Genomic DNA, 16816 nt, shown 5'->3' on the forward strand with positions numbered 1-16816 from the left:
ATATTTAATGCAGAAACTACATATATGTAACAATGGACTCCAGGGTCCCTCCAAACAATTTATTTTCTTCCGTTAAGAAAATAACACACTCAAATATATCAGCTTATAATAACACTGAAAATTAAAATTAAAAAACCAACAACAACCAATTCATCATCACCTTTGAAGATACAAAGGAAACAACTCAGTATTCTGCACTGGTAAATAAAAGAAAGATTAAACTGCCTTTCCTTTCCTGAACAACATAAAACTGAAGGGTAACCAAATAGATAATGATGAAAAGTATCACTTTACATAAGTATTCCAGGTAATAAATAAACTAGCCTCTTTACTTCTGCATATATTTGAAATTTTCCACAACCAAAAATTATAAAAATAAAAAGAGAGAACTAATTCAGTTCTTTAAATAGTACCCTACAAAAGAAAGTATCTTGTTTCAACAGAAGCATACATTAAAACTGGCATTGAAGAGTATTATTAGATTTTAAAACTGGAAATAAAACACCTTGGGATATGTAGTATGAGTAACAACATACAATTCTAACTGATCAATGAGGAAAGTCCAATTATATAACTCCTGTAATTCCTCCTATGGCAAAACTTACACATCTTCTTCTACCCGAAGCTGTTGAATATGAGATTTTATTTTCTGTCCTGAGGTTTTTAAGATGATGTTTTCGAGGAGGTGGAAATCGTCTTGATTAAAGAGCTCCCTATCCTCCAGTGGCCCAATGATCTGTGAAGGAGAGAAGAGCAGGCGCTTAGCTCTGGAAGGCTGCCTGCACTCAGCAAGCTGGTAAGGAACCCTCTGGCGTCCTCAGGCTACCTCATACGCCAGATCACCTTAAAGACCTGAGACAGGTACATGTCTAGATAACATCAGTGAAATAATACAAAGTAAAGCCCAAAACAAGTACTTGTAGTTATTTACTTATCAGTTCCTCAAGGACACAGTGTAAACCTGTGTACATCACAGTATGTTACAGTAAGCAAACTCCAAAGTAAAATAAAATCGTAACGTAGTTTTCATTAATTCTCCCTGAATAAAAACAACAAAGGCTACTTTATGTGTCAAAGTCCATACTGATTGATTTTCTGAGAGCCACCACACTCTCACCGCCTCGCACAATGGCAGGACACAAATGGACAGCAGGAAGGCTCCATATGGGGATATTTGTCTATGTCAAAAAGCACAGCTCCTTGGAAATAGGAGGCAGAAACATCAATGGCACTTCATAAGCCCCAATCACCTTTGAAAAAAGAGTGGCACTGTTTGAAGAGTTTACTAGCTTCAGAGGAGAATGCTGCAAAGACTGTTCACGGATCTAATGTGAAGTCAAGCTTGACAAATCCTCACCCTTCCATTGCTGATCACTGCCCTCTGTCCCTTCTTCAGCTTCAGAACATCCCTGCAGTACACGGCATGAGACAAAATGAAATCCATTTTGGAAGACTCAAAGACCTCTTTAAAAAGACTGAAATCCATTCCCTAGGAAAGTAATCATTATTAAGGAAAAACAGTCGTTATTAAGCAAACCATATAAACAAATAAACACAGTGAATAAACCATAAAATTTCTTTCCCTGGAAAGTAATAACTAATTTTCATAATTAACATTAAGATGTGTCAATTCTCCAGTCTCCCCGCCATCTCCCTACTACTTAGAGTAACTGCTATTTCCTTATCTTTTCCTGTGATTTGTTCGACTAGCAGACTATTCATCATTCCTTTACTCTGCATTTTTAAATCCTGCTAATTTCCAGTGACAGCCTCTTTTCCTAATTGAAATGTCAAATACTGTATACTCATCATTCTGTAAAAAATTTAAAAACTACAAAACTGTGTCAAAAAAATAAGTAACATAAAATACAAATGAATAAACACAGGCTTATTCTGGAAACACATCAAGAACATATAAGCCTTGAACCCGTAAGTGGTTCAAATCTCCGTTTTTTGCTCTATAAATAAGCCATATTGTCTCTTTTAAAAACTGTGCATAACAAATGGCCCCATACTTAAAACACACAAAAACTCAAATCATGCACCACACGAAAGATAGGCAAGGTTAAAAGTAATAAAGGGAATGTGACAGAATTACTTCTTGGAAATATTCTTCCAAATTAAAAAAAAATTCCCTGAGACTCAGGACTAAAATGACAAATCATGATCATGAACCGGACACGTAAGCTGCAGTGGGTGAGCTTCTGTGGCAGACAAAATGGGGCAGCCTCATGAGAGGCTCAGAGCCTTACCCCAACAGAGAACTCCGCAATGTCAGCTCCTGCAGCCAGGGCCTCTGCAGCCCCCTCCTTGGCCATTTTGGTGATGAAGTTCTTAGCAGCGTTGGAAGTCTGAGTTTGGAGAGCTGCCCAGATTGCTCTGGAGATCTGAGTGTTCTCATAGCTTATCTCTTTGGCAGGATTATTGATCATGCTTATTCTAACATTGTTACTGGATTTCTGTTCACAAAATGGGAAATGGGAGTCATATTGTAGATATTTTTGAACTTGAAAAGCAGCATTAACATCAGTCATGTTCAATAAGTAGCAAATAATATCTCTCTTAAAAGTCTCAGGCCGGGCGCAGTGGCTCATGCCTGTAATCCCAGCACTTTGGGAAGCCAAAGCGGGCGGATCACGAGATCAGGAGTTCGAGACCAGCCTGGCCAACAGAGTGAAACTCTGTCTCTACTAAAAATACAAAAAATTAGCCAGGCATGGTGGCGGGCGCCTGTAATTCCAGCTACTCGCGAGGCTGTGGCAGGAGAATCGCTTGAACCCGGGAGGCGGAGGTTGCACTGAGCCAAGATCGCACCATTGCACTCCAGCCTGGATGACAGAGTAAGACTCAGTCTCAAAAAAAAAAAAAAAAAGTCTCAGATAGTTCTCCTCCGCATTCAGAATAAAATTAAAATGCCATCGTCAAGCATTCAAAACCTTACATGAAGTGGCCCCCAGCCCACCTTTCCAACTTCATTTCTTACCATCCTGGTAAATATAGCATAAATTACAGACCCTCAGAGTTCTATCTTTACCCAACACAGTTTATATTCTTATACAACATATTTTGTATTCTTCTAACGCGCTTGTTTTAGAAATGTTTTCAGTGCTCTGCTCAAACCCTTCTTCATTCATACGGCCTCCCACATTCCTAGTACAATTCAATCTCTCCCTGGGTGAAAAGACAAGAATCCAAGTGGAAGAATATACCCAGGACACACAAAGCCAAAAAAGGGCTTGTACCAATAACATAAGCAATAGACATTTATATTTGGGTGTACCAAAAGACATAAGAGAATATTCATCGCAGCAGTCTTATAATAGCACCAAGCTAAAAACCCAACTGTCCTTCACATAACTTAAACAAATAAAACTTTGTGGTACAGCCATATGATATAATACTACAGAATGAAAAAGGACTATATACCCCTACTTATAACATCATGAATAAATCTCACAAAAGATTGGGTAAAGAAACCAAACACAAATGAAATGGCATAAGATTCCATTTTAATAAACCTAAAGATAGGCAAACCTATTCTCTAATATGAGAAGAGGGAAGAGGGGTGGTGTCTGGGCACAAATGTGGATGGGCACAAGAGTGGGAGGGCTTTCAGGAATTTGAGAATTCTCTATTTTCTGACCTGAGTGGTGGCCACAAGAGTGTGTTCTCTTTGTGACACTGTGTGTCCTATGATTTGAGCACTTCTTGTGAACCTACACTTTACTTCAATTAAAATAGTTATTAAAAAATGCAACTCTCCTTCCCCATTCTCCTACCCTACCACCATTTGAAGATTTACGTATTTGTGTTGGAGTGCCTTTCACATATAACTATCGCCCTTAGCTAGAACTGCCCTGTTCTAACTTCAAATTGACCACAGCATTTGGTCCACTCCTTGAACAATAAAGGCACTCGGCATGTGAGTAAAACTGAAACCACCTGGATATTTCCCTATTTCAGTAAACCTTCCCAGGTACAGAGCGGAAAGGGGATCATGAGGAGGGTTGTGAGGTATGGATGAAGACACAAACTGAAACAGCCCAGGAAAAAGAATTTTGACATCTCATCCTCTAACGATGACACTCTCCAGAAGAATCAGCTGCTTCCCAACCACCTGCCATTGCCACTCACTCAAGCCCGACTATTAATGGCAGCATATCTTTTCAGAACACCTATGTGTGTATCCCTCAGTGCATCTGGATCTACTTCTACTAAACGCACACACTACCATTCCTGTGTGCTACTGCCCCCACGTCCAGACCTCTGTCATGGTAAGGACCCCATCTCCCCGATACAGTACACAATACAATTGTTGGAGCAACTCTGCTCCAAGAACATGAAAAGGTATGCAATAAAACTTGTCTATGATGATCTCACTATTTATTTCTTTTCTCTATAAGAATCTATCCCGTTCAACAAAGCCTGGATACTGTAGTCTTAAATCTCTTCTCTTGAGAGCTGGCAGATCTCTAGAGATACAATACTCTGTTCCCTCGAGCATTAAGAAAGCAGGACTCCCAACTCCCACTGAACAATCCGAGCCGCACAGCGAAGCCCATGAGGACAACTACAGCCACAAACAAAAATATAAAATGAAGTCATAGATACTTGCCTGATGTTTGATGGCATCATACAGTAACTGCCGTCCAGAAGGGCTATCAAAATCCCCAACAATCCAAAAAGTTACTGGCCTAATAAAAGAATCATCTGTAGAAAAACAAAAACAGCTAACTGAGTTGGAGGAGAAAAGCACATTCTGTGTTTCAACATTCTGAAAATGAAATTGACCAAATAATTTGTAAGAACCATGCAAAAAGAAGAAAATGACAAGCTTAATAAAGATAGAAGAAAAAGTGGTAAACCTTTATTATAATGAAAGCAGGGGAATCTTCCACAGAGTTTAGTTGCAGACTAGGAACATGCACTGATTAATTCTACTGATTAATGCACTGGTCTGGGCATCTGTTAGCATGTAAAATGAAAAACAGCCTTTGAACATGTGGGTAACATATTGTCATTTTTAATCATACTAATTTGTAATTTTTTGAAACTAATTCTTTACAAATGTTTATACAAAATTTATCTACATTGGCCAGGTGCAGTGGCTCACGCCTGTAATCCTAGCACTTTGGGAGGCCGAGGCGGGTGGATCACTTGAGGTCAGGAGTTCAAAACCAGCCTGGCCAAAATGGTGAAACCTCATCCCTACTAAAAATACAAAAAAGTTAGCTGGACGTGGTGGCGGGTGCCTGCAATCCCAGCTACTTGGAAGGCTGAGGCAGGAGGATCACTTGAAATCACTTGAACCCAGAAGGTGGAGCTTGCAGTGAGCCAAGATCACGGTACTGCACTCCAGCCTGGGTGACAGAATGAGACTCCGTCTCAAAAAAAAAAAAAAAAAAAAAAAAAATTATCTACATTGATATAGCTTCCTGTTACCCACAGATTCCAGAAACAGTACAATTAAGTGTTGATAAATTCTAAATTACAATGGTCACCAAAACCAAAGAAGAAAATTAAGAAATAGAACATTCTGAAGTTTTAAGTTACCATAGATTTCCTTGGAGGACATTCCTGGACAAAGGTAAAGAGAAAAGAGTAGAAAAAAACAAAGTATCATTTCTGGAATGAATGCCTACTGTAAGAATCGAAAGTCTAAACAACGGCTAACACAGTCTATGGTTCTTCCTGCTGCTTAGTCCTGTCGGTGTCATGGTGCTGTCCCAGTACCCTAAGAAACAGTTTCTTTAAAGAACCAAATGGAGTAATTGCTTGTACTTTACATATAGCTGAGAAACCAGAACTTCTCTCAGGGAGAGACCACACCGGGGATTAAAAAAGGCGGTAAAAATAGCTGCCTTAAAATAACAGCCAGTGCTTTTTTGAAGCACTGACCCCAGGGGGACAGAATCTGTCCGCCACTACAGGGCGTCATTTTACACAATCTTAGCCTAAATAAATACCTCTACATAAAATCAGCTTCAAAGATTATACAAGGCTTTCTAAAATCAACTTTATCTTATAAACCCCAAAATAATAAAACCCTTTTTGACTAAAGTCAAAAGGTAAAACAGGTAATACAAAATTTACGAAGACATTTGAATTTTTAAACAAATGTTTATTTTCAACAAATACACAAAGAATTAAATTTTAAATAGATATGTTCTAGACTCAAAGCATTATAAGAAATAAGAAAAATTATGAAGTCTCTTTCCCTTTTTTCTCTTGATTTGCAAATTAAGATGAATATACAAATACTTTCAAAAAAAATGTTGAATGCAAGATAACAAGCCTCAAATGGATTACCTTTCTTTGTCAAATAGTTCATACTATTGGCTACAGCAGCAGTCTTGCCTTGGGAATCCAAGATAGTAAATCTAGCATAATCATCCACAAAGAAGTTATCTGGGAGAAAAAATGAAATACGTATATATTAGTTCCAGTTCAATCTATTCTTAATATTCAACCGATGACCTGACTTGATCATAATATAACATTTATAGAAATGTGTGAGTGAAGTATATTAAGTTCCATGTTTACTGAACAACTTCACAACATGACCCCTATCCCTACTGAAGTTACACATCAAAGACACAAGGCTGATGAAAACATACATATCTCACACAGCTATCATACAAGTATGTGTCAGTTTAATGGCTGAAATTCATCCTATTCCCATTCCTGTCACTTGTCAACTGGAGAACAATCTCAAAGAGATCCCCTTAACTCATTTCTCCCTTCCCTAGTCCAACCAGTGGAGTAAGCTCTTCCCCTTCCTACGGAGGAAGCAGGGGTAAAAGAGAAAATACATAAGAAAACTAATTTTTATTTTTCAGGTCTAACAAAATATCACCTCTTAAAACCTTAACAGAAATAAAAGGTCATTTTCACTCTTTTTGCGTATATCCCTTCTCCAATTAGTGTCAAAGGGCAATCCTCATTATTCATTTTCCCTCAGATTATTATTCCTAGAATTCCAGTTTCATCACGTCATTCTCTTGCTCTAAACTACCCAGTAATTTCTTACAGGCTACAAAATGGTCTCCAGCCTAGTACTGTAAACTCTCTGTCTCTAACAATCTCCCCAATCTTAAACATTATTGCACCCTATACAAATGTCAGTCTTCTCATCACAGTCTGTCAGACACAGCTTGCCTGCCTACCCACACATCTATTCATCTGTGCACATGCTCATCCATCTACACTGTCACTCGACAATGCACACTGAACACCTACTATCCATAGAATACTATCCAGGAGAACAGTAGAAAATAAGTCACACACGGTCCATGATATCATGTGGGGGAAGGGAGAGCACACCATGCCGGTAAAAATTATTATCCTACTAAAAAGGTTCCAGGACAGCCAAAGCCAAAGAAACCTGGGTGACGGTGCCGCCACCACCAGGTCAAAAGGATGCCAGGGCCTCCTAATTGATGTCTGCACTATGTTCAGCTGACAGGTGGCATCTTTGCCACTGTGGACTAGCACTGTTTCATAGCTCATTGCTGCAACACTCAATGGAAAAGGAAATTCAAAAACAAAACCGCTATTATGTTCCTTATTCATGTGTATTCCAGAGACAACCCTTCAAATTTAAATAAAAATGATGAAAACAACAAATACTTAGGATGAAGAGCCACAACACGCTCACCTTGCTCTACTGAAACTTCAGGGAAGAAAGGAAAACCCAGCTGTGAAGAAAAAGCTCACTTTCTAGGTAGTTTCTTTCTCAAATATAAGCCTATATTTATACTTTTTCCTCAGTGTGTGTGTGCTTATGTATAGGGGTGTGTGTGTGTGTGTGTATATACATGTATTTTTCCTCTACCTAAAACAAACTTTCAGTTTCAAGTCTATTAGAGATAGTGCATTAACAACCATAAATAGATTGATATGTTCATTATACTCAACTATAACAATAAATAGCTGGTTATGACTTCATTACATACATCTTTCCTTCCCCAGTGAGATTTCATGGGCTAGTGATGACAGTTCCATCTTATTTCCAGGTGTTTGCTGAAGAGGCCTCAGAATCTCAAGGAAGGCACAAGGAACAAATTGCACCTGGGCTTAACATATTTGGCTCTTATAAGGTATTCTAGCAGAAAACAGCCAACTGTCTACCAACTGAGGAACAGATACATGTGGACTATCCATAAAGTGGACTATAAAAAGGAATGAAATGCTGACATACACAACAACATGCATAAGCCTTAACAACATGTTAAATTAAACAAGCCAGGCACAAAGGGCTTCCAATTATATGAAATGTCTAGAATAGGCAAATCCATAGAGACAGAAAGTAGATTAGTTGTTGCCAGGGGATAGGGGAAGGGAGGAACAGAGAGTGTCTACTAATAGGTACATGGAATTTTGGGGAATTTTGGGGAATTTTTGGGGGGTGATGATAATGATGTATCATTAGACAGTGGTGATGACTACACAAACTTTGTGGGGTTTTTTCATTAAAAAAACCATTGAATTGTATACTTTAAAAGGTTGAGTTTTATGGCATATACATCATATCTTGATGAAGCTGCTAAAGGCCTTCCTAAGTTCTCAGAGTGAAATTCAGTGAGATATTTGTTGACATTATGGCTGACTGATTCTAGAATGAGGATGAAGAAAGAGAACTGCTTTATGACTAGGGGAGCAAACAATCCAGGTCCATTCTCATCATCTACTGCCTGTTTAGTTGGCATTTAAATGGCACTAAATATTTTTCAAAGTTCACAGGGTTTTGCCCAGAAGATGTTGTCTTCTTTAGGAGGAAACTCTTGTGAATTTAGAATCTCATATTATGAACTAAAGGTGCAAAGAGTTTACACATAAAATTTTGTCACAATCTTGGGCTATCTTCTGAACACTGCAGAAGATAATCAGAATATTAAAATCTGAAAAATGTAAAGATTCTGAAGCACAAGTCAAAAAAAGCATAAGGTTGTTCCTGAAATGCTCCTTACTACTCGCTGTTAAATCCAGGTAGTCTCGTTCAGCTGTCAAAATCCTAGAATTGATTCGTGGAACAACATTTGGCTGATTCATGATATACTCTACCACATCTCGATCATGGGGCAGTTCACCCTGCAAGAAAAAAAAAAGGAGGTTGAGGGGGGAGTGTAAAGCAAATTTTAGCAATAATAATTCATTAGGAACCAAAAAATTATTAACTTTATAAATGGCTTCCTCTGTGCTAATAATAGTTAAGACAGAAGTTACTCTGTTATTGGTCCGTCACTGCCACGTATACCTGGGCACATCACCTACAGCATCTCTACCTCTATCAACAATGTGAGGCAGATATTGTTGACATTCATTGTAAAGATGAGGAAGCTAAGGCACAGAAAGGTTAAATAACTTACTCAAACTCACAAAGCCAATGCAAAGTGATTATGAAATGCAAACCCAGGCCAGGAGTGGTGGCTCACGTCTGTAATCCCAGCACTTTGGGAGGCTGAGGCAGGCAGATCACTTGAGGTTATGAGTTCAAGACCAGCCTGGCCAACATGCCATCTTTACTAAAAATACAAAAGTAGCCGGGCATGGTGGCAGATGCCTGTAATCCCAGCTTCTCGGGAAGCTGAGGCAGGAGAATCACTTGAACCTGGGAGGCAGAGGTTGCAGTGAGCCAAGATCATGCCACTGCACTGGGCTACAGAGTGAGACTGACTCAAGGAAAAAAAAAAAAAAAGAAAAAGAGAAAGCCAAAGGTCTTCTCTCAAGCAGTTAATATACTTTGTAATAAAAACCACTCCCATCTTTGTTCAATCTCAGCCATCTAAGTAACCTTACATCTCCAGAGTCAGAATTACAATGAGAGGATAAGAAATCATTTGTCGTTTATTCTTCCCTTTTGCACAGCTAATATTACAGAAATAGTTATACTTCTTGAAGGTGATCTCAGAGCCATGTGTCAACAACTGTGCAAATGTGCAGATTTATCAAATTTAAAATATTTAACACACAAGTATACTTTAAAGTCATTTTCTCTTTTTTTCCTTTGAGACAAGGTCTTGCTCTTTCACCCAGGCTAGAGTGTAGTAGTATAATCAGAACCACAGCTCACTGCAGCCTCGACCTCCAGGGCTCAAGGGATCTTCCTACCTTAACCTCCCAAATAGCTGGGACTACAGGCATGTGCCACCACACCCAGCTAATTTTTGTATTTTTGTAGAGATGGGGTTTCACCACGTTGCCCAGGCTAGTCTCAAACTCCTGGGCTCAAGAGATCCTCTCTCACTGTGCCTGACCTGAAGTCATTTTCAAGATAAAAGATGTGAATCAAATATACACATTCAAGTCTAAATAATTCCAATTAGACATTATTTGTAGCTATTTAATAAGGAGCATATGAACCAACCATACAAATCAAAAGACAAAGATATTAGATGGCTCACTGTACATGTTGGCTCATGTATACAACTTTGGTCAGTATTATAAATCTACTTGACTCCAATTAGAAGCCCATCTAGTTCAAGGAGGGGAATTTGGCAAAGTCTATAAAAATTTTAAAAGTAGGGTGGCAGGGCCTGGGGAAGGCGTGGCAGGCGCCATGTCTGGCTGTGAAGGTGCTGCTGAAACAGCCCAAGAAGCAGGCCAAGGAGATGGACGAGGAATGTAAGACTTTCAAGCAGAAACAAAAAGAGGAGCAGAAGAAACAAAAATAGGAGCTAAAATCGAAGGCTATGGGGAAGGGCCCCCTGGCCGCAGGTGAAATTAAGAAATCTGGGCTGGGTGCAGTGGCTCATGCCTGTAATCCCAGCACTTTGGGAGGCTGAGGTGGGTGGATCACCTGAAGTCAGGAGTTCAAGACCAGCCTAGCCAACATGGCAAAACCCTGTCTCTACTAAAAATACAAAAATTAGCCGGGCATGGTGGCGGGCGCCTGTAATCCCAGCTACTCAGGAGGCTGAGGCAGGTGAATCGCCTGAATCTGGGATGCAGAAGTTGCAGTAAACCGAGATCACACCACTGCACTCTAGCCTGGGTGACAAAGCGAGGCTCCGTCTCAAAAACAGAAAAGAAAAAAAAATCTGGCAGCAAGTAAGCTGTGCCTTGTGCCTGAGGAGATGGTGACCCTTGATTTCATTCATATTTAAACATCTGTATTCCCTGCCATAGCATCTTTTGCCACCTGTAGCTGGAATGAAGTGTTGTCTTGAAGCCTGTTGTACATATAAGAATAAACATTTGTAAAAAAAAAAAAGTTATTAATTAAAAAAATAATTGTAACACCTTCTGACCAGCCCTTGTATACACACACATGCACACATGCATGCACACACACACACACACACGCACACACACACACACACGCACACACACACACACACACGCACACACACACACACACGGTAGTTGTCTTGAGGAAGAAATGAATAGTACAGGACAGGAGTGTATGGCTAGACGTTTCTCTTCATTTACATCTCTATGTTTTGAATTTCATACCACTGGCATAGCATATCTCTTAATTCTTTTTAAAGAAACAAGGTCATGCCCTGTTGCTCAGACTAGAGCGCAGTGGCATGATTATAGCCCACTACAGCCTCAATCCTCAAGCAACCCTCCTGCCTTAGTCTCCCGAAGTAGCTCAGACTACAGGTGCATGCCACAATGCCTGCCTAATTTTTTTTTATTTTGTAGAGATGGGGTCTCGTTACGTTAGCCAGGCTGGTCTCAATCTCCTGGCCTCAACTAATCCTCCAGCCTCAGCCTCTCAAAGTGTTGTATTACAGGCATCAGCCACCACAACTGGCTGATAACACATCTTTTTGTAGTGCATTTAGTTCGAATTTTCCAGTACTTGGTATTTTTCAAGACAATGAACAAAGGTATATACATATTAGAATATTCACTGTAGCACTGTCTGTAACTAGTGAAAATGTAGAAGTAATGTCCAATACTAGGGAATGAAGTAAATGTTTATTTTATTTTATTTGTATATTTTTTGAGACAGAGTTTCACTCTTGTCGCCCAGGCTGGAGTGCAATGTCACGATCTTGGCTCACTGCAACCTCGGCCTCCTGGGTTCAAGCGATTCTCCTGCCTCAACCTCCCGAGTAGCTGGGATTACGGGCATGTGCCACCACGCCCAGCTAATTATTATTATTATTATTTTTTTTTTTCTTGAGACGGAGTCTCGCTCTGTCACCCTGGCTGGAGTGCAGTGGCACAATCTCGGCTCACTGCACTCGGTTCCCAGAGGGAACCTCTGCCTCCCAGGTTTAAGCGATTCTCCTGCCTCAGCCTCCTGAGTAGCTGGGACTCCAGGCACGTGCCACCACGCCCAGCTAATTTTTTTTTTTTTGAGTCTCGCTCTGTCACCCAGGCTGGAGTGCAGTGGCGCCATCTCTGCTCACTGCAAGCTCCGCCTCCTGGCTTCACGCCATTCTCCTGCCTCGGCCTCCCGAGTAGCTAGGACTACAGGCATCCGCCACCATGTCCGGCTAATTCTTTTTTTTTTTTTTTTTGGATTTTTAGTAGAGACGGGGTTTCACCATGTTAGCCAGGATGATCTCGATCTCCTGACCTCATGATCCGCCCACCTCGGCTTCCCAAGTGAGCCACCGCACCCGGCCTAATTTTTTGTGTGTGTTTTTAGTAGAGACAGGGTTTCACCATGTTAGCCAGGATGGTCTCAATCTCCTGACCTCATGATCCGCCCACCTCGGCCTCCCAAAGTGCTGGGATTACAGGCATGAACCATCGCGCCCGGCCTATTTTTTATAATGGAATACTGGCCAGGCACGGTGGCTCATGCCTATAATCCTAGCACTTTGGGAGGCCGAGGTAGACAAATTGCTTCAGCCCAAGAGTTGGAGACCAGCGTGGACAACCTGGCAAAATCCCAACTCTCCAAAACATATAAAAATTAGCTGCATGTGGTGGCACACACCTATGGTCCCAGCTACTTGGGAGGCTGTGGCAGGAGGACTGCTTGAACCCAGAAGTTCAAGGCTGCAGTGAGCTATGATCGTAATCCCTACACTCCAGCCTGGGTAACAGAGAGACCCTGTCTCAAAAAAAGTTTTGGTAAGGAAAGTGACCTTTGTAACAATTAATTTGCCCCACTACTATTTACATCTCCCCAGCTGCACAAAGCCTTGAAAATCAATGGCCCCAAAATAAAACAACTAGGACACTAGAGAATTCTCAGGGGTTCTCTTTATTTGGGCTGAACCAGACCTCACTCAGTGCCAACAGCCTTTTCCCTGGGGGTATCTGTCAAACACAACTGGGCAATTGTTTAACATCTTAGCTGCCTGAGGTGGCAGATAACACATGGGCTAACACAAAGCTGGTCAAAAAACAAAAGAAAAAAAAGGCTGGGGAATGGGATGTCCATAACGGACTTTGAAAAGCTCTGACAAACTTCTTGGAATTTGAAAGACCATAAGCATCATGCCCAGGGGTATGCGAATGCCCAGGGAAAATCTTAGAAGGCCTTAAACCCTTGCCTCTAACCTTGGGGCTCTGTGCAAGCAAAAATGGAAGACTAAGGCAGAGTTGCCAACTGCCTGGTTGAGTGTGGAAAGTGTGCCCCAACACAACAGAGACCCTTGGGGAAAACTGGGAGACTTTTTGAATTCATGCATCGAAGGAAATCTCTGTTCATTCATCAGCTGACCAGTAAGTTAAACAAGCTGAAACTTCAGAAGCCACACATGAAAAAGATGTTAAGGAATTGGTTCAGGGCCGAGCATGGTGGCACATGCCTGTAATCACAGCGCTTTGGAAGGCCGAGGTGAGTGGATCACTTGAGGCCAGGAGTTCGAGACCAATGTTCTGAAATTAGAGCCTGGCCAATGTGGTGAAACCCCATCTCTACTAAAAATACAAAAATTAGTTGGGCGTGGTGGTGTGCTCCTGTAATCCCAGCTACTCGGGAGGCTGAGGCACGAGAATCACTTGAACCCAGGGGGCGGAGGTTGCAGTGAGCTGAGATGGCACCACTGCACTCCAGCCTGGGCAACAGAGCGAAACTCTGTCTCAAAAAAAGGAAAGAAAATAAAAGAAAGAATTGGTTCAGGAAAGTCACTAAACAAATAACAGTTACAACAACAACAAAGAACAACACAAACCCTGGTATGGTGAAGAAGTGTCATATTATATTATTTCAAATTCCTAGTTACCAAAAACAAAATTATTAAATATGCAGAAATGGTGGCTCATGCCTGTAATCCCAGCATTGTGGGAGGCCAAGGCGGAAAGATCGCTTGGGCCCAGGAGTTCGCGACCTGAGGCCTGCCTGGGCAACACAGAAAGATCTCACCTCCACAAAAAGATACAAAAATTAGCCATGTATGGTGGCATGCACCTGTAGTCCCAGCTACTCGAGAGGCTGAGTTGGGAAGATCATTTAAGTCCAGGAGTTGGAGGCCACAGTGAGCTAAGATCATGTCACTGTACTCCAACCCGGGTGACAGAGCTCTCGCTCTGTATCAGACCCTGTATCAGAAAAAAAAAAAAAAAAAAAAGACATGCAGAAAGAAAAAAGTATGGTGTACACTCAGGAAAAGAAGAGGCCAAGACATACTATTCTTACTATTATATAAGTAAAATGTGTAATGTATATTCTTACATTATGTTCATATTATTCTGAGTAAGTCCAAACATTGGACTTAATTAGAAAAAGAATTTAATAAATGATTTCAAATATATTCAAGAACTAAAAGAAACCATGTCTACCAAAGCAAAGTTTAAGACCAACATCTCACCAAATAATATCTATAAACCAAAGGAAATTATCAAAAAGAACCAAATAGAAATCTGGATTTATAATAACTGAAATGAAGCATTCACTAGAGAGGCTCAATAGCAGATTTTAGTTGACGAAAGAAAGAATAAGTGAATTTGAAGATAGATAAACTGAGATTATCCAGTCTGAGGAACATAAAGAAAGAGATCTGTGGGACATGAGAGAGTACCAACATATGCATATTTCCAGAATGAGAGGAGGGAAGAGAAAAGGCAGTGTGTGGTAAATAATTTGGCTGACCCTAGTTTCTGGGATGTAAACTCTAAATCCAGTGATAGGAGTGTCTTTGTCATTCATGGTGAGCCCCTTAGAACACACATGATGGTTTATACTACAGGGTGATGCACAGTGGGGCCCAAGAGTTTGTGCTAATGCAATGACTCAGGTTGGGGGCTGGTAACACTAGAAAGACCAACCACATGATTAGTTGGGGTTTTGAGCAACAAGCTATCTGTCCAATATCATCCTGTTCTCTGCAAATTTGATTTGTATACAATGTCCAGAACAAGCAAATCTATTAAGCAGAAAGTAGGTTTGTGTTTGCCAATGGCAGGGTGGCAGGGAGTAGGACAAAATGGGCAAAATGGAGAGGAGTAATTGCTACTGGATATGGGGTTTCTTTCGGGGGTGATAATGTTCTGAAAATTAGAGGTGGTAGTTACATAACTGTGTGTAGAGAATAAAAACTACTGAATTGTACCGTTCAAAAGGCTGACTTTTATGCTGTCTGAATTATATCTCAAGAACTATATATATTAATATTTATATGTAAATGAAAAATAATATTGAGTCTCTCCAAAGCCAAAATTCCCTACAAATAGAATAAATGTTTCTTAGAACTGCCTGCAATTTTTAAAATAAACATTTAATCCTGAAATCAATAATACTAGTTATTTAAATTACCATATATAGAAGATTTATGAATATTTTCATCATAGGACTTGCCAAAAGTTTGCAAACCAATTACAAGTGACATATAGAATATAGTTTTTTGTTTTGTTTTGTTTTTTTTAATGGGACAGGGTCTCACTCCATCACCCAGGCTGGGGTACAGTGGGGCAATCACAGCTCACTGCAACCTCAAACTCCTGGGCTCAAGCGATCCTTCCACCTCAGCTTCCTGAGTAGCTAGGACTACAGGCGCGCACCACCAAGCCCAGCTAATTTTTTTATTTATTTTTTAGAAATGGGGTCTTGCCATATTGCCCAGGTTGGTCTCAGACTTCCTACCCTCAAACCATCCTCTCGCCTCAGCCTCCCAAATAGTGATACTAAGAATTTTACTGCCTACTATAGAGGCAACAAAAAATATAAGCCAACTGTTCTCTTTAAAAAATCAGCCTTGAAATGTGACTCACCAAGTACACCGCTCTTTGGAAAAAGGTGGTGGTCTCCAGAATTTTATGCATTGTGATGGTTTCTAACTCATCAGGGTCTAGCTGTTCCCTTTCAAAGGGCATTCCATTGAACAGCACAACGGGCAGAGGTCCAACTCCAGTCTGCTCATAGTAGCCTCTTGCTTCCTGAAACACAAGGAACCACAAAAACAGCATATTTTTGCCTTTTGTGAGACAAATGGAACAGAGCATATTTTTCTTACATGCCTGTTCTAACAACAATCAATAGAAATATTGTCAAGAAAAAATAACTCAAGATATTTCTTTTTAAAAAAATGAAAAATGACATCAAAGTTAATATCCTACTATGTAAATCTGAGATTGAATTACTGAGTTCAAGTTTTTACAAAACCACAAAAGCTGCAAATTATGAAGTGCATGTGTGTGTATGTGTGTATGTGTATGTACGTGTGTGTGTATGTGTGTGTGTGTAGCACAGGCTGTCAAAACTGAACTACATATTCTACGGTCAGCACTATACAACAGAACTTTCTGCAATGATGGAAATATTCTATCTGTGCTTGTCTGTGCTGTCCAATGCAGTAGTCACTAACCTCATGTAACTACTGAGCACCTGAAACCTGCCAACTATGACCAAGTAACTAAATCTTTAATTAATTTCCATTTTAAAATCTACATGTGACCATGGGCTGCC

The 16816-nt window shown here is 40.3% G+C and overlaps 1 protein-coding gene across 7 annotated transcripts in view; it reads right to left on the reverse strand.

Moving 5' to 3' along the window:
• Window positions 1–16816, reverse strand: part of UGGT1 (UDP-glucose glycoprotein glucosyltransferase 1) — a 107083-nt gene that overhangs the window by 33658 nt on the left and 56609 nt on the right. For all 7 annotated transcript variants that reach the window (XR_008522705.2, XM_024243409.3, XM_024243408.3 and 4 more), the window contains 8 exons: window positions 16123–16287; window positions 8970–9090; window positions 6310–6408; window positions 5554–5577; window positions 4616–4710; window positions 2253–2459; window positions 1358–1489; window positions 606–736 (listed from right to left, as the gene is read on the reverse strand). Coding sequence is in view for 6 of the 7 variants with exons in the window: in XM_024243409.3 (XP_024099177.3) it covers window positions 606–736; window positions 1358–1489; window positions 2253–2459; window positions 4616–4710; window positions 5554–5577; window positions 6310–6408; window positions 8970–9090; window positions 16123–16287 (974 nt within the window). In the remaining variant the exon portion in view is untranslated. The remainder of the gene's footprint in view (window positions 1–605; window positions 737–1357; window positions 1490–2252; window positions 2460–4615; window positions 4711–5553; window positions 5578–6309; window positions 6409–8969; window positions 9091–16122; window positions 16288–16816) is intronic.

The sequence above is a fragment of the Pongo abelii genome, chromosome 11 (assembly GCF_028885655.2).
Source record: "Pongo abelii isolate AG06213 chromosome 11, NHGRI_mPonAbe1-v2.0_pri, whole genome shotgun sequence".
NCBI classification, from domain to species: domain Eukaryota; kingdom Metazoa; phylum Chordata; class Mammalia; order Primates; family Hominidae; genus Pongo; species Pongo abelii.